The 19,010-nt window shown below is 40.0% G+C and overlaps 1 protein-coding gene across 3 annotated transcripts in view; it reads right to left on the minus strand.

Annotated features, from left to right (window-relative positions):
* PTCHD4 (patched domain containing 4) overlaps positions 1-19,010 on the minus strand; it is a 181,911-nt gene that overhangs the window by 122,821 nt on the left and 40,080 nt on the right. For all 3 annotated transcript variants that reach the window (XM_086707037.1, XM_025926005.2, XM_086707036.1), the window contains one exon: positions 1,797-2,277. In XM_086707037.1, coding sequence (XP_086563163.1) covers positions 1,797-2,277 — 481 coding nt within the window. The remainder of the gene's footprint in view (positions 1-1,796; positions 2,278-19,010) is intronic.

A 19,010-nucleotide genomic window follows, 5' to 3' on the forward strand; every position in this document is an offset into this window, starting at 1 on the left:
TATTATTTCCTTAAGGAATGAAAACACCACTTTGATTTTGTAGAATTGATACTACAATTCAACACCACTGGAGACAATTTTTCTCCTTATTTGTATTGAATATAGAATTCTATATAACACATAATTTTCCTGATAAATCTTTCCATTACCTACTTAGATTGCCACAGTTTTAGGTATCTAATTTGTCATTTTGAATGAGCCATGCTGCATTTGTGAATCATGCTGAATGTTCCTTATGAATTTTATATTGTTATTTCAAGTCAAGAGACTGAGCTCAAAAAACAAGTATTAAATGGTTCAAATCTAGGCTCATCCTTATCACTGGTACAAACAAATTTTAATATAGTTCTTTGGGAAAAAGAAAAAAAAAACTTTTGTTAACAAGATGAACATGCATTTAAAGACGATATGCAAAATCCAGGATGACTTTCAATTTCTTGAATCTAAGGGCTGTTTCCTATTGATCATTGAATCCAGCTCACTTAAAGCTTGATAAGATTTACAAAGCATTTGCTGTATGTTCTAAGCTTTAGGTGTATTCTACTCCATTCAAACAACAATTATTTGAAAGTGATACGATTATTACCCTTATTTTATATAAGAGTAACCTGAGGCTTACTGAGATGAACTGACTTACTAGGGGTCACAACAAACTTGGGTTTCCAGATAAAGAAGTTTGACCCCAGTACCTACACTATAAATCTGTTTTGCGGTATTCTCAAAAATGTTTGTTAAAGTGAGAACAAAAAGGGTCTGGATTACCTGGAAGACTTTTTGGCCACATACCTGTGGGGTTTTTTATTTAGTAATAAAATTGTAATTCATAGCTGATTTTAACATTTACTTTACAGCTCAAGACTCTCCTGTTCATGTCAGTTCACCTCGTAGAGGCCATTAGTACAGCTCAACCTCCAAATCACTGCAGGTGGGGAATTATATCATATCTGACAGAACTCTTTTGTAGTACCACAGATATCACCATTATCATGGCTTTTCTGATGCATTCCATCAGTCTTGTTGCTGAGCCATCACTCACATTTCTTCCCAGACTTGATCTTCTTTTTTGTGAGAACATACACACACACACACACACACACACACACACACACACACATCCCACACACACACTCATAAAGCATTTTCTAGACATTTATGTATGCCTAGGAGAAAAGTTATAAGAAGGAATAATCTTGAGTGAAGATGCTCATTAGTTATTTTTACCAGAGATGTAAGAAATTGGGGGAGACACCTTTAAGCAGGAGCAGGAAGGTTTAGCTAATATGGAGGTAAGGAAATGAGTATAATTTCTGGAAAATTTTTGAAATGAATTAATAAGCCAAGATTAATGAAGGAGTTTTTCAGATTAGAACATGTCAGTGGTTCTTTGAATTTTCACCCTACGCTATTCACTCTTCACCATCATCAACCTGAAGATGCCCATGAATACGAACCACAAAAGTTTGTTCAGACTAAGTGTTGGGTTTCCTTAGCTCCGTACTCCATTATCCCTGGCCTATCATTTTTGAAGAAGCAGAGTAGAGAATTCCAATATTGTATAATTTAAAAATACCTGACAGCACTCAATTCCCCAACATAAACGGGAAGATGACTTGGTCAGCCTAAAATTTCCAAAAGGCCCAGTAAGGTGAAACGGACACCACCCCAAGTAAGATTTTACATAATCACACAGACGCATCAGTGCAAAATTAAAACGGATTTCTGCCTGAGAATTCAAGAAATATACTACCTTGCCCCATATCGGTAAGAATCCGATTACCACAAGGATGGATAGTTACCCATGGCGAAGAATGGGATTCCAAGCAGGGTGGAGTTGTACTTTCCATCGGTGATGAAGAAGATCCCTGCTGCCGTGATGATGGAGATGCACACCGTGAGCACCCCCAGGAGGCCCAGGAAGGGCTTGCTGCGCAAACAGTCCTTCATGGAGCTGGAGAGGGTGGCTGTGGTCAGGATCAGCACAAGGCTCACCAGGACCTTGCTCCTGGCCAGGATGCTGGTCTTATGAAAGTCTCTCCAGAGGCTAAAGGATGCTAAAGAGTAGAGCTGGAAGTCCTGGTGCTCCTCCTGGAGCTTCCTCATAAGCTTACAGAACTCATTCTCCCACTTCTCCCCTATGAGGTCTTGGGTGGCAGAACCATAGGTCTGGAGGTAGTAGGTGATTTGAATGGCTCTGGCTGACTTGACCCGCTGGTCCTTGCTGTTTGGCACTTCCACTACCCCGCCCAGTTGGTGTCCAATAAAACTGTTCCTCCCATCCTTGAAAACAGAAAAAGGAGAGACTACAGTTACCAGAGGGATGCACATTCCAGACAACAGATTGTTACTCTAAGTGAAGGAACACAATGAAGGCAGAGGATGGCTCTTGCAATCATGGAGCTGATGTGGGTGGAGTGGCACGTGAGGATTTTATATTTAACCTTTTGGAGTGTCATGGGATCCCATGCAAGATGATCAGGATTAGAAAGATGCAAAGAGAACTACGAAGCTATGCAAGACTCGCCACATGCATAGGGAAATGATCCATCCCGTCCCTACCCCCGTTCCCATCATTTCTGTCTGTAGCAGTCTATTACAACTCCTTTATGCAGGATCAAGTCTTACGATTCAGTTTCAGCCAAAAGTTTTCAGCTTCAGTTTCATGAAGCATGGCATGAGTTAACATTTCAAAAATTGGAAGAATAATCCATTTAGTAAATATACACTAAGCTTTTCAGGGTTAACACACACACCTACACCAACACACACAAACACACATGAACATTACAAACATCTATACTCTGGGGGCTCTGGGGGTGCAACGGTGGACTGCACACCAGATAGAAGATACTATTTGTTTTGTTTTTACAATTAACACAAGAGTGTTGAAATGTTTTCTAAATATGAGGTGAGCGCCTGCTCACTCATCATGATGTTCCCTCCAAACACCTGCCTCAGTCATAGGTTGACCTTTTCCCCATAGAACACAGTGGATAACCCCCCCCCCCCCCGATGAAACTGATAAGATTTCAGGTGGGCTTGTCAAAAGTCATTGTGATTTTAGAATTTCGCATGAAGTAGAGCAGACAAGGTCATAGGACTAGGATATTTATGAGAGAAGTGATCACTCCTCTTTAAGGTACAAGTAAGGTAGATACTGAGTTGTTTATTTACTTATTATTTTAAGTTTATTTATTTGTTTTGAGATGGGGGCAGAGAAAGAGGGAGATAGAGAGGATCCCAAGCAAGCTCAGCACTGTCTGTGTGGAGCCTGATACGGGGCTCAAACTCATGAACCATGAGATCAAGACCTGAGCCAAGATCAAGAGTCAGATGCTTAACCCACTGAGCTACAATGCACCCCAGATATGCAGTTGTTTAATTCAGAGCAGTAATTATCAACCAGTGTGCCTTAACATTCAGAAAGAAATCCCTGATGGCCATCACCAAATTTAAATCAATTTGGATATTTTCTTTTTGCCACAACTGTCATTTACTTCAGTGGCAATGGTGGTCAGATGCAATACTGAGCCCAATAGCAGGTCGCAAGGCGGAACATGGCATTGAAAATGTGCTGCAGGTACCACGTGAAATGCAGGCACGAAGGTACTTAGTGCCATGAGGAGAATCTGCATTTGCTACGTCAAGCAAGATATTTATCTCACAAGGATATAAAAGCATAGAAGCAGAGCAGGAAACAATTCTTTCTAGAAAGGTAGTGCAGAAGGGCAACAAACCCAAACAGTCTGCTAACCGTGGTTGTTATCACAGAATTGCAACGCACTCTACCCTCAAGTAGACACCTGTAACCAGTTATTATGGACTCATTTAGTCAGACTCTATATCTGAGGTACTTGTTCCTATTTGTATTTTTAACATGCACTAAAGTAACTGTCGTACTTGAAAGTGTGTTGCAGGCACAAAAAAGTTTGAGAAATTTACAGCAAGTACAAATGTTGTTAGTGGTATCATTAAGATTTGTGAGGAGGAAATTTCATAGTCATTTCACATACCCATTTGTCCCTATACGTTAAGTAAAAGCAATTTTTCTACTTAATACAACCTGACCAACTCTAAATGAACAATTTATTTCTAAATAAGAATTGGATTTGAGGTTTTTTTTCCTTCCTTTGCTTGGAAAATCTCCCCTTTCCAAGGCATCTTTGTATTTTTGTAAACTTTCCATCTTTTTTCATATATATATATATATATATATATATATATATATGAAAAACCTGAAATTCCAGCTGGAGTTTCCCCACTCTCTCTTTTTGAAACCTTGTGGGCTTCTCCGATGAGCTGCAAGTGAAACAGTAGGAAAGCTTCAAAGAAGGAGTGGGCATCTTGTCCCAGCACTGAGAGACTGGAATATGGTTTCCACTCTATAAAGAATTTCCACTCTTGCGCTCAATTAGGCTTGTTTATTTTTGGTTTAAGCTTGGTATAATTTTTAGCTCCACCCTGGTTTCTACTTCTTTGAAATCCTGCCTGTGATGTTGACATGTGCTTTTGATTATTTGAAAGAGAAAGTATTTTAAAAGCTATATTTATTCACTTAAGAATGTGCAGTTCCATCTGTCTTTACTCATTCTTGTCATCAAAAAGATTTCTCAGGGATCTTTAACAGCGGAACAAAGATTTATGCGTCCCTCAGGCCTCATTTGGAGATTATAGTGGATCAAAGAGGGCACTGATAATGTGCCTGGACAAAAGTCAAAAGTCTACAGATTTTTAAACAACTGATCTTTATTGAGTTTGGCTAACTGCTCACCCCCCTTTTGAAGTTGTCTAATTGCCATTTCTTACAAAAATTACCTCATAAGAGATACGCTTTCATCCCATTATATTTAAATGGATGTAACTAATAGAATGAATTTCTCTCTCTTAATTTGTTCTAGTCCATGCACCAGAACAAAATAAACAAGGTCTTTAGACGTCCTTGAACAGAAAGCTGTGCTGAAAGGTCCACAGTTTGTACAAGCCATTGGCCCAGTCATCCTATATGATCTTGAGAAATCATCCCAATATTTCTCAGAACTATACTGAGCATATTTTTGTAAGGCAAAATTCTACTGTTTTGTAAGGGATGGTAGAAGAGTTTGTCAGTTTCCCAACTTTAACAGTTCATTGGTAGGAGAAATAGAGAATGAATAAAACATGTATTGTAATTATCCTCTGGGCAGAACTTCCCTGGACCTGTAAGCAGTCAGGGGGGGTTAGTGGCAAGAACGCCTAATCAGAAGTCCTGTGACCTGGCCTGCAGAACAGGTCTCAGGCTAACTGGCTAAGAAACCCTTGGCTGGTTCATTTCCCCTTGTAGGTTTCCATTTTCTCATCTCTAAATGAGCAGATATGAATATAGGAGTAAATGTTTACATAATGTTGAAGATAATTTTCAGCTCTATTATCCTATGAAAATACTACCTATAAAGTCAGATGTGAAGGCCAGAAATGATATCATTATAATAAAGCCATGAATTAACTATTTTTATGGCATAACAAAATCTTACCAATCACCAGGTAGGACATTTGTGTTTAACAGGTGAGCAAATGTAGAGGCTCAGAGAAGGCAGACCTGTTAGTCAAAGTGATGAACCCAGGGTTCCAATGCAATTCTTCTGATTCCAAATCCAGAACTTTCTAGAATCCTGTGGGGCTGACTTCAGGGAGGCCACTTCGGTTCCTAGTCCCCACTAACTATTCTTTTTTTTATTTTTATTTTTATTTTATTTTATTTAAAAAAAATTTTTTTTTTCAACGTTTATTTATTTTTGGGACAGAGAGAGACAGAGCATGAACGGGGGAGGGGCAGAGAGAGAGGGAGATGCAGAATCGGAAACAGGCTCCAGGCTCCGAGCCATCAGCCCAGAGCCTGACACGGGGCTCGAACTCACAGACCACGAGATCGTGACCTGGCTGAAGTCGGACGCGTAACCAACTGTGCCACCCAGGCGCCCCTGTTCTTTTTTTTTAATGTTTATTTATTTTTGAGAGAGAGAGAGATAAAGCGTGAGTGGGGGAGGGGCAGAGAGAGAGAGGGAGACCCAGAATCTGAAGCAGGCTCCAGGCTCTGAGCTGTCAGCACAGAGCCCAACGCGGGGCTTGAACTCACGGACTGCGAGATCCTGACCTGAGCCAAAGTCCGATGCTTAATCGCTTACATGCATGTTGATTCAACTTCCTCCTTTTCCAACAAAACCTCTTACGCAAATTCTAAAATTCCTTTAAGTACAGAAATCACATTTGTCGGCCCGAAGATAAACCTTAAAAACATGACAAAATGGTAACACATCACTTTCAATGCTCTCCTGTTTCAGTGTTTCACTGAATTGAACAGACATCACCAACAGGAGATGAACTGAAGTTCCTAACTCCACATCCTTGTGTTCGCTTCTGCTCTTCTTGTGCCCACTTCTGCTCGTCCGTTTCTGTACATCGAAGCCAGAGCCCACGTGCACAACTCTAAATGAGATGACGCCACTTATGCACTTATAACCTTCTACTTGCTTCCACTTGCACTGGGAAGAAATGAGAATTCCTTACCAGGTCTGCAAGGCTCTGCATGTCCCACCGCGGGCTGAGCCTCAGACCTTGTCCCCCACCAGTCTTCTCCCCATGAATTCTATTCCAGCTTTCCTGTCTTGCTTCCTATTCCTTCAACACACCAGCTTTCACCACATGGCCTTTGCACCTGCCATGCCCTCTGCCTGGAATGCCTTCCTCTACTCTTCTATGGCCAGGGCTACTTCTTCACGGAGGTCTTACCTTTAAAGAGAACATTTGAACCGCATGCTCTAAACTAGACACTTCCTTCCCAGCCCTCACTTTATGATATGCTCCTATTTTGTCTTCTCCCTACAAAGGATTTCTGTCTGAAGTGATCTTATTGAACCATTCAAATGTTCCTTCAACTAGCATGTGTGTTCGCTGAGAGCTGACACCTTTCTTATCTTGCTCACTGACAATTTCCCGGGGTTTAGAACACAGCCTGGTATATAATGAACATCCCATAATATTTAACTCAGTTCACCCTGAGGTATATATAACTAATCATACGTTATTTTTTTAAATGTTTGTTTTTATCTTTGAGAGAAGAAGAGAGACAGATCACGAGTGGGGGAGGGGCAGAGAGAGAAGGAGGCACAGAATCCGAAGGAGGTTCCGGGCTCTGAGCTGTCAGTGCAGAGCCTGACGTGGGGCTCGAACTCACAAACCATGAGATCGTGACCTGAGCTGAAGTCAGATGCTCAACTGACTGAGCCACCCAGGTGCCCCCATGCATTATTGTTGTAGACACCATTTTATTAAGAACAGGAAAAGCAAGAGACAGCTCAAAGTGTCTGAGGACAGTAGGGTCTCGGATGAAGAAAGGTGTATATAGAAATTGGAGGCTGGTACAGGAAAAAAAACCCATAAATTTTACCTTTTTTTCCAGTCCCTTTACTCTACTGTAACATTTCCCTAAAATATGTTTCCTCCTCTATTTTCATTGCACACCGAACATAGTCTAGTGTCAGGGGGACTTAGTGAGTACTTGAAAAAAGGATTTGCATGCAGGTCTGGGGGCAAAGGACAGCCAAAGTGTTCAAGGAACTGAAGGAAAAGATGAGGTCTGAGGCTAGAGAGCAAAGCAAGGTCTTTTAAATTTAAGAGCCAGGAAAGCCTTATTAGGGAGCCGGAGTTAACTGTTCTGCAGTAAGAAACCACTGTGAGTTTTAAGCAGGGAACCGCACACTTTACTTTTTGGAGTGCTTTCTCATTGTACCATGGGAGATGATTTAGGCAGTAAGGGTGACTTTAAAGGAAAGAGTTCCATTAGGAAGTCCCTGCAGTATTTCAGGTTCTTGATGCAGCATGAAAAAAAAAAAAAAGTCAGCCCAGGCAGTCTGTGGTAGGTAAATTGTTCCAAGGTGAATCAGTGCATTTACAGGTCATGATGCTACCTCACAGCCACAAAGCATCTCATCATATTCTCTCTCCAGGAGCAGTAATGTCAGAAGAAGAAAAAAAATATCTTGAATTCTTTAGGTCTTATTCAGTTTACAGTAACTACTGAGTAGCTTTTAAAAATTACCACCCAATCCAAAGCTCTACAGTGGAAAAGGCAATTAAGACTCTCAGAGACAAGATCAAAGAATAAATTCTTCAAGAGATAGGAGAGGAAAGAGACATTAATGTCACAAACTATTGGGCAGAGAAAAAAAATTAGTCAGTGATGCTTTGAAATTATAGGGGAGTAAGCGTCATATCTGCTCAATGTATGTGCTAGGTTGACATCAAGATACTTTCTGGGATTGCAAGATAATTTAGCTGCAGACCTCTGTCCAAGACAATTGCATTTCAGATTTCACTGATTTTTGATGAGGTAGACACTGCAAGGATATTGGAAACTTTTAGATGATCAGTTGTCTTGTATTGCTGAAAAGAAAATCTTCCCATGTATAGAAGACAGTGATATTTCTTCTTTTTTAATTTTAATTTTTATTAAAAAAATTTTTTTTAACGTTTATTTATTTTTGAGACAGAGAGAGAGAGAGCATGAACAGGGGAGGATCAGAGAAAGAGGGAGACACAGAATCTGAAACAGGCTCCAGGCTCTGAGCTGTCAGCACAGAGCCCGACGCGGGGCTCGAACCCACGGACCGTGAGATGATGACCTGAGACGAAGTCGGACGCTTAACCGACTGAGCCACCCAGGCGCCCCTTTTTTTAATTTTTAATTTTAGAGAGCAGGGGAGGGGCAGAAGGAGAGAGAGAAACTCAAGCAGGCTTCCTACTCAGTGCGGAGCCGAACACGGGTCTCAATCCCATGACCCTAGGATCATGACCTGAGCCGAAACCAAGAGTCAGATGTTCAACAAGGCAGTGATATTTCTAACAAAATGGTAAGGTTTTTCTGTTGTTTTGTTTGCTTGTTTGTTTAAATAAGATTTCCCTCCTATTTATTTCTGAACTTATGTCTCTTTGTTTTATTCTCAATATCAAATATTGTAGAATAAACTGCCATTAAATGAAATCCTCAGCTATCTTGGATTTCCTCACCAGAGTTTCATATTTAGTAGAAACAAGCAAATAATGAGAAACAAGGTTCCTATAAGGTATTTAAAGAAAAAAGAATCAAAATGCTACTCCTGAAACCATTACTACACTATATGTTAACTAACTTGGATTTAAATAAACAACAATAAAATAAAGTAAAAAAAAATAAAGAAAAAGGAATCAAAACTTATTTTGAAAATGACTTTAAAACATTGAAATGCCCTAATAAAGAACGAATTAAATTTCTTATGTCATATTACTAAGCTAGGGTAGTGCACGTGTGTATTTTTTTTTTTTTTCAAATAGCAAAGTTAAAAAAATAAGGTTTGTATTGTTGAAATGAAATATGAACTTTAGCCTACCGGAATAGAAGTTTAAGAATGCACTCTAGCATATCACTTTTTAACACACAAGGCAGACTCCGTTTTATGACTTAAGAACTTTCTTTGCATTATCCTAGGTCATTTTATGAGAAAGTGCTTTGCTGGAGTAGCCTCAACTCACCAAAGAGGACACAGGCTCGTAGCAAGAGGAAGGAATAAGGTTCTACTAAGTGGCACAGCCAATCACTTATTCTTCTTTCTGACTCCGTCAGGCGTGTTCCTAACACAGCTGCACCTATGTTTGAATAGTTTAAGAATACATTTGAATGAAAGGAAGTATAATACAGCAGTTATGTACAGACTCGAGAATCCAACCGTCTCGCTTAGAGAACCAGTGTCAACATGGACAAGGTGTGGAGCTGTCTGGATGTCAGTTTTGTTACTGGTTAAAGTAAGAATCATTGGGGTATCTGTGTGGCTCAGTCCATTGGGTGGCCGACTTCAGCTCAGGTCATGATCTCATGGTTCATGGGTTCGAGCCCCACATCGGGCTCTGTGCTGATAGCTCAGAGCCTGGAGCCTGCTTCGGATTCTGTGTCTCCCCTCACTCTCTGCCCCTCCCCTGCTCACACTCTTTCTCTGTCTCTCAAAACTGAATAAACATTTAAAAAAAATAAGAATCATAAGGCATTGTGAGGATCAAGTGTGCTAATGCATATAAAGCATTTAGAATAGTGCTCAGAAAGTGTTGGGTATTATTCTTATTAATATGTCATACATTAAATGTTTGAATGATGCTGTTTATTCACTGAGACATCTAATATTATTCTACATTTCCCAGCAAATATCTGTAATGTGATGAGAGAAGACAGGGCCCAGAATCCAAGTATCTGACTCCAAGTTCCAGTTCTGCTACTATACGGCAAGGTGACAGGGCATGACTTCTCGGGATAGCAACTCCATCTCAAAAATAAAAGGCTTGGCTTATATTATTTCTAAAGGTTTCATTAGCTCTGTATTTAATGATTCATCTCTGGTGAAGTCATTAGACACTCCGAAGTAGGCTAGAAAAATCTACCCTAAGGGAAAAAGAAATAAGAAGGAAGAAGAAACACAAGATGACCCATGTTCATTTCCATAGAAACAAGAAGCTTTTTATCTTCTTTAAAATCTGGACCCAGTAGCTTTTCTCTCTTGGAGTAATTTCCAGAGAGAATGCTTCTCCAGTGGAAAAAGATCAAGAGTTTGCCCGATTTTACCTAGATGCAAATCATCTCTCAGTAGCCTAGATGAATTGATTTCTTATTCAGTAAAATTCATTTTCTCTTCAGCTCTCCATGTCATGAGTACCCTGTCTTCAGTTATTTATTTACTTATCACAAAATTGGATAAATACATTTCATTTCTCCTTTGCTGATGCAAAATCTGTACACAAATTTATTTTAAAAGTATGGAAGTAGAGTTAACATGTACATTAAATGTGAGGCATATAACAAAGAACTTTTTGTTTTTTCTGTAATTCATCTTAGTGACCCTATCCCAAAAATTTCAATTGAAAGCAATAGGACTATTTTCAGTGAGTCTCTCACAAAGGCATCAGCATAACCACTCATGGGCAAGTGTTCCATATCAAAGGACATTTAGCTTTGATGCAATTCTCCATAAAGGAAGCTGGCCATCATTCACAGGGGAACGTTTGTGGAATGCACAAAGGCCTCAAGTGCAATGCCCCCTTCAGGAGAAGGATTGAAAGTCCTACTCTTGCCTTTCTTTTGGGGGAAACTCTCCCCCAAACACGCTAGTTTACAGTCACATGCTGTATCAGGAGGATGGCATCTGAGTCATTAGCACCTCTGAGTGGAAAAGTAGATCAGATGAACAACCTACAGACTAACAACCTACTGAGGCAGAGTAGAGCCCCAAAGATCCTCACAGAAATGGGAAAGAGGAAGGGTCAAAGGCAGAGGTATTGCAGGTAACTACCTGGGGCAGCAGTGTGGTGAAGTCTTGGTGTGCTCAAGGACATGACACACGCAGGGAAACAGTCAAGAAGGGTAGAGTCATTCATTCATTGAAGACACATTCAGTGAACACCTGCTCTGTGTCAGCCAGATGTTGAGGTTAGAATGGTGAACTGCGACAGTTCCTCTCTTCAGAAAGCCTTTGGGGTGGAGTGGGAGAGGGATACGAATGAGCAGAAAGGCATTTAAAAATATATAAATATTAAGGAAGCACTGAAAAGCAATTGTCTAGCCTAGCAGGGACTAAGAAGACTTTCTGAAAAGGGGTGCATCTTAGCTGAGCCCTGAAGCACGAGTAACAATTGCCCAGATGAAGATGGGGTGGACATGAGGAAGGAGGATCTTCCAGGCAGAGGGAACAGCATATGCAAAGGCCTCGAAAGGAGAATATGCATGTCGTGTTCCAGGGACTTGGAGAATGACTGGACTTTACAGTGGGGGTGGGGAGGGCGATGCAGAAATGAGTACTGGTGGTGAGTATGGAGATTTGCTTTATTCAAAAGCTCTCTTTGACAGCAGTGTGAAAAATCAGCCTTAGGTGTGCCTTGGGATGGAGACAGACACTAGAAAGGGAGCATGGGATTGTTTTCTTGCCTTCCTCACATCTTTATTTAAGCCAAGACCTACCTGATTGTACGAACATTATTTTTTTTAAAAATTTTATGGAATTCACACTATTCTGGAAAATAAGTTTTCCCCACACCTGGGTTTTTTTTCCAAAGAACCATGTCTTCCTGAGTGCTAGAACTTCTTGGAGAAAACCTTCCTTCCTAGAGGTGCAGGAGTTGCTAACGGTGATTTACTTCTAATGGTTCCCATAAATCTCACAAATTCAAACAATATATGCACTGAGTGTCTGGGAAGGCAAATTGCTAGTGTGTGCATAGAAAACAAGATAAGGACAAATACACAGAAAGAAAAAAGTCTCTTCCTTGGAAGAGTTTGTACTTTTGTTATAGAAACAAAGCCTATAAAATGGTGAGAAAATAAAGCAGCAGAGAAAATTGGAACTCAGAAGACATTGCTGAGGAATGCAGATAACTGCTGAGGGCTGCAAAATTATATACATACAGCATGATCTCAACCATGTAAAAATAAATATGCATGTAAAAATATTCAAAGGAAATCATCAAAACTTAAACATTGGCTCTTATTTGGTATGAAATTATAGATCACATCTGCTTTCTTGGTTAGTTGGGCTATTTTATATATATATATATATATATATATATATATATATATATATATATTTGAAAAACTATGGACTCATCAACAAAAATAATAAAAAATAAGTATGTTAAGGGAACTGTATAAAGGGTAGTTAGGAATGGGGAGGATAAATTAGGTTTGATTTCTGATCACACTTCACTTAGACAAGCAGTGGAAGAGGAGGGAGGGCCAAGAAGCAAGACACTTTTAATTTCGGGCTCAAGTCTTAAGCAATCTGTCTTGTGGCTTCTAAGTCAACTTACGTTATGATGGTTCATTCTTCTCCCTGAAGGACTGTGGTTTTGCCCACTGAAATATAATGAACAACAGTGGTCTACTTAAAGTTACGGTTAAATAACAACAGATTCCTGGCTTCTAGGGTAGGGTATAGTGCTAACTGTTGGAGATGCAAGAGAGAAGGATCAAAGGAGAAGACTTCCAAAGGGAAGGGCTGGAGAAGGTGCAAGGCCTTCGGACGTGTTTACACAGCTGAACAACGCGCGGCTCATAAGGAACGCCTAGAGCCATTAACATTGTCCAGGGCTGGATCCTCCTTCACACCTGACCCTTCCTAGTGTTATAGAAACCAATTAACTCAAAATTCAACCTTGAAAAGCTAAACCATTAGACTGAATAACACACTTGCTTAGCTGACTTTATGCATGTAGTCTTTAGCAATTATCCTAATAAAAGAAGCTTCATTCTGGAGTCAGGGCCTCATTCCCACTCGACTATGAGGACCTGCACTTCACTGCACTTTGTTTGAGGACTCATCTTTTGTGACTCCGGCCATACTCCCTGCAACAGCTAACACTCAAACTCTCAAGCTGATCTGACCTTGCACTGGTGCTGTGGTATTTTCTTGGCAAAGAAAAGATCATGAGAACCTTGGTGGCTTAATGTCACTTTTCTTCCTTTGAACTTGAGTTCCAAACTGACCCTCATGAGGTTCTTTTTAATTTTTGTCTTTGTATCATTCCTTCCCATGCATTTTTTAATCTGAAAACAGAAGCCAAATTAATTGACCCATTATGTACAGGATTTGCTGTACATAAAACATCACTCTCAGCAGAAACTTTCCTTCTTTCTTGAAATATCTAGACCATTGTAACCACAGAGGTCTAGACTATGAGGTTGGTCAAAACTTCCAGGAAATATGCTGTTGATTTATGCAATGTGGAGATAGCACTGCCATTTATGAACTCCATTTTTCTAATTTCTTCTAATTTCTATTTTTCTTTGTTTTCCAAGACTGTATAAAATTTTCATTCAAAGGGGCCTCTACTGATGATTCATACAGGTTGCCTTTTACCATTGCTCTGACTAGCCTTCCAGATTTAGAGAAGATAGAAAATGAAGGTGAAACATTTTTCAAGCTAAAGGAAATGAATTTGGGGCACGTATTTCAAGGAAAGGTAGAGGAATTGACATATTGTGAAAGAATGTGAAACGGAAAAAGTAGCCTTTATTTGCAGTTGTGTGGGTGAGGTTAGCTGTGTCCTTTGATAAAACAAAAGTAACACCCTTGGGTGTCTACCGAAGATAAATCAGATCTTGATCTCTCATTGTCTTATATGAACAACCTCCCCACCTCTTCCTTGCTCCATTTCCTTTCTCTTCTACTTCTCCTGCTTCTTCTGCTCTTTTCCCTCTCTCTCCTCCCCTCTGAACCCTTTCTTTTAGTTTTCCTCCCCCTCCCTCTCCCATCATTGTCCTTCCTGTATTTGAAAGACAACTACCTAGAAGCCACAGTGAAGGATAATTATTGAACTATGTCAGTAAAATGCTAGATAAAGAATACAATGCTTGCTTAAGTCCATTTTATCTTCACTAAATTACCTTTCCTTTTTAATCCCCAAAGGACAGACATGCTTTGAAAGTATCATGTGTGATACACATTCTAATGAGATCCATGAAATTGTTCTTTACTACTACCAAGGTATCCAACCTCAAAGATATTAAAATAATTGAAAGCCTTTTGATAAAGCTAAGAGAGTAAGTACTCTCCTATCTCACAGCTCCATGTGGGAGTTAAATATTCCTTCTCTCAGCATAGGAGATGAGGGTGTAATGGCTCACCTTTGCAAGGGCGTTAACATTTTCTGGGTTGATGTGACATATTTTTCTCAAGTGCATGGGCTGATCTTTGTTTTAAACTCTATATTCTTGGATATCCGTCAAAGGAGCATCTGGACGCCTTTAGGAGGTACATTTTTAAGATACCTGAGTAAAAAATTAATCCAAAAGCAAAGTGTGTGCTTTTTGCAAAAGATTATCCAAAAATCTTTGAAGACTTCGAAATAATTTTCTGCTTGTGTTGCTTGAAAGAAAAAGAACTGCTTTTCTAGTTGTCTTTGCTTAAGGCTAATATTAAAAAATAAAAATATCTACATACTAATACTTGCCTGATATAGGAAAGAAGTAACCCACTTAAAGTAAGTTAAGTGAGGAAATAAGTCAGAAGCACATTAAGTTATGCATAATGACTGTCTAGACTTTAGCTTTAGTAAGGAAGGTAAAATTTCATGTTATTTTATTATCTGAATCAGACAAAGTCATGCAACATTCAAATATATGTGTTTTTATTTAAATATTTTTTTTAATGTTTATTTATTTTTGAGAGAGAGAGACAGAGCACAAGTGGGGGAGGGGCAGAGAGAGAGGAAGACCCAGAATCCCAAGCAGGCTCCAGGTTAAGAGCTGTCAGCAGAGTCCAGTGCAGGGCTGGAACTCACAAGCCGTGAGATCATGACCTGAGCTGAAGTCAGAAGCTTAACCAACTGAGCCACCCAGGTGCCCCCATGTGTCATTTTATACTCATGTGATGCTTTTCAATGAATACATTCATTATTTGATACCATATTCTGATTTTTGGTTTGGGACATATGGTGACCTTAATAAGTTAGGTGGTAGTCAATTGCAGTGACTAAAAGCATATGATGGATTATACCACAATGTTTTGGCAATTGAGTTACTTTTTATGCAATAGGGGTTTTTATGCAGTAGGGGAAAATACTAAGGCAGACAGTTTCATTATAATGAAAGTAATCATCACTGTAAATTTACCATTCGAAATTAGGCCAATTTTAAGGGGTCAACCCACATTCTAGCCTCTGGGAGTTTGATTGCCTCCACTACATAAACATGATTGCTGCTTCTTCCAGCCACACATAAACATCCCTCTTGGCCGTGTCAGTTCTAATATCTCCTAGCTCTATATCATGAAGTTTGGAGACAATGCTTCTCATCAAAATTGTGCTCCTATTTCAGGTTGGTTTCAATTTATGCTGAATTTTCCAAATAGTGCCAAGTTTCAGCAGCCCCATTTCGCAAAATTGGACAATCGATATATTTTTTCTTCAGCAAATCACTACCTTTCTTTCCAAAGCACAACACTTCAGCATAGAGAATTCTCTCGAACCCTATCCTTACAAGGTGTTAAGAAATGAACTGAGATCTCTTCCCCATTCTTCAGACCCACAACGTATTCCGGAGGTATCACACGCCACGTGTCTGGCATTAGCAGTTCGGTTTTACAGTTTGGAGAACTTGGGGTTGAGTGCTGATCTGGCTACTTAAGATCACTGTGAGTTTTGGAAAGTTACTTAGATTCTCTGAGCCTCTTTTGTTAGTTGTGAAAGGGGGCTGTCTAGCTCATAAGCATTATTATGAGAAATAAGTTTGGTGGTATTTGAAGAGGGATGGCACCCCATTTGTTATTTTGTAAAGGCTCTATCAAGAGTTATTATCTAACTACAAAATGACGGTTGAGTGATTCAGTGATATTAAAATGAAATAAAAACAGGGGCGCCTGGGTGGCTCAGTCGGTTAAGCGTCCGACTTCAGCTCAGGTCACGATCTCACGGTCCGTGAGTTCGAGCCCCGCATCGGGCTCTGGGCTGATGGCTCGGAGCCTGGAGCCTGCTTCCAATTCTGTGTCTCCCTCTCTCTCTGACCCTCCCCCGTTCATGCTCTGTCTCTGTCTCAAAAATAAATAAACGTTAAAAAAACTAAAAAAAAAATAAAATGAAATAAAAACAGCATGGCCCTTGGCAGCAAAAACATCCCATCTACCCTTAGCCTATACTACAAGTACAGGAAGTTTCCAGGGCTCCCTAATTAGGGTATATTTAACTAAAAGGAGGAACAAAAGTTCCTAAGTATGTGTTCTAGTCCTGAGGGTCCACTCTCTATATGGCTTAACGCAGATTGGTCCCAGCTTAACGCAGATTCAGGAGACAGACTGCATCTTGTATTTTTTTAATATTTTTTTAAGTTTATTTATTTTGAGAGAGAGAGACAGAGAGAGAGAGAGAGAGAGAATGAGTAGGGGAGGGGCAGAGAGAGAGGGAGAGAGCGAGAATCCCAAGCAGGGTCCATGTTGTCAGTGTGGAGCCCGACACAGGGCTCAATCCCACAAACCGTGAGATCACGACCTGAGCCAAAATCAAGAGTCTTAATCGACTGAGCCACCCAGGCACCTCTGCATCTGGTACTTTTAGGGGAAACCTAAAACGGTTGCTTTGATTTCCCCTTAATATACTCCATATGACCCTAAACATTGGCTTTTTCTATTTTGGAAAACAATTCAATATCAGAGCAAATTCACTGGGGAACTGAGCTCATGAAATTTACTCTCCTCCGCAGCGGGCATCCCAGTGTTCATTGGGTTCAGGAATTTAGTCAGGCCTGCATGTCAGCACTGCCATCTGCTTTTATTCCAGGCACCAAACAGGTGGGCTTCTAGATGTGACAAATTCCATTGTAGAAAGAGACCCTGCAGCTTTGTGGCACTCTGTGCAGCCAAGACTACGATGGGATGATGAAAGCAAGAACCAAACCTCTTGATTCTACAATACGGCTGGGGGGGGTGGGGGTGCGCTCACTGAACTGTTCTTCTGTAACTAAGAGCACCTGGTGAAACCATGAAGGGGCCTGTCATAGCCTCTCTATTTTATCACCTTTATGTACATTTCATACATAAAATGGCAGCATGCAAAAGGCAGATGAGGTGATTCCACACTCACATTGTTTCACATTGTGTTTGCTGACCCAGTGTCTTATCACCCTACTGGATTCCCAAAGGAATATAATTTCATCAAAAGAATTTGCAGCAAACTTTGATTTTAATATGTTTGTTTCACTACAACATTTCATGCTTTCTATAGATATTACCCTACACGTTCTTTCCGATATTCTTTAACATATCACAGGCATCACTGACGTTTATTCAAGAATGCCGAGAGCCCTGTGTCTATTACAGTATTAATATAAACCCAATGCATCTCATCTTCCTCACTGATAGCAGATATCTTTATTCAAATAACTTGATTACATTAAAGTGAAAAGAAGGAAAAAACACAGACAGAATGAGAAATGTAAATACAAAAAGGACCCACATAGACATGGCTTCTAACTTAACGCACCCAACAAACTAGTGTTTTGGGGCACCTGCTACAAGTGAAACTATTTTCCAGGCACAAAAATACAAACCGCTGGTTCCTTGTCCCAAAGAACATTCACCATCACTCTACCTTACTAAAACACAGGTTAATTCCCTATAATTTTGCAAGTAGTCAGAGAATTTGAGGCTTCTATATCACGCCTTCCTTATGAATAAGGTGAGAGGCTCTCTTTTTTACACAGCTTATGTAAAGAAAACAGCCTAACATCCTTCATTTACATAGAGGTACTTTGTGGAAGCACAATTAACTTGGTAAGTGGGTGTCTGCTTTGACTGAAAGATCAGGGCTATTTGAAGCCACTGCAATCAGTTACATAAGCAGGTATTTAGGGGAGACTTTTCAAATGCATATTGCTATGTCAATGCACTGTTAAAAAAAAAACCCAATAATAACACACAAACCGAAAACAACACTCCCTCAGAATTGGGGCTGGCAGCTGTCTGGACTACATTGGAGCTATTTACAAGGAAATACTGAGCAAGTGTCTAAAGGAAAGGAATGACAATCAGCACTGAGCTACCCAATTTGGATAATGAAGGATTCTTCTTGGTGTGGAAGGCAATGAGGCCCACCACTCCCTCCAGCAGCAGGTGGTTGTTTGTTTGTGTGTTTGTTTTCCTCCCACACCAGTTTAAGCAATGATGTTTGCTATTTCTCATCCAGAACAGAAAAGAAGGATAAACCCAACAGAGAAATCAAAAGGGTCTTGTGTACCATCTGAAGGAATCTGGAAGAGTTGCCATTAAAAATCTTTAAAACAAGAAGGGACCCGATGAGATACAAGTTAGAGGTTCCCTCTGATAGCAATATGGAGACTGGTCTGAAATGCACGTGTGCATATGTGTGTGTGCGTTGGGATTTTACAACAGGGTGATTGATGAGTAGGTTCCAATGTATATTCAGGTGAGAGATGAAGAATGCTTAAAATGACCAAGGGGCAATGGAGAGAAGAGAAA

This window comes from Puma concolor, chromosome B2 (genome assembly GCF_028749965.1).
Source record: "Puma concolor isolate L17-30 chromosome B2, mPumCon1.1.hap2, whole genome shotgun sequence".
Classification (NCBI taxonomy): Eukaryota; Metazoa; Chordata; class Mammalia; order Carnivora; family Felidae; genus Puma; species Puma concolor.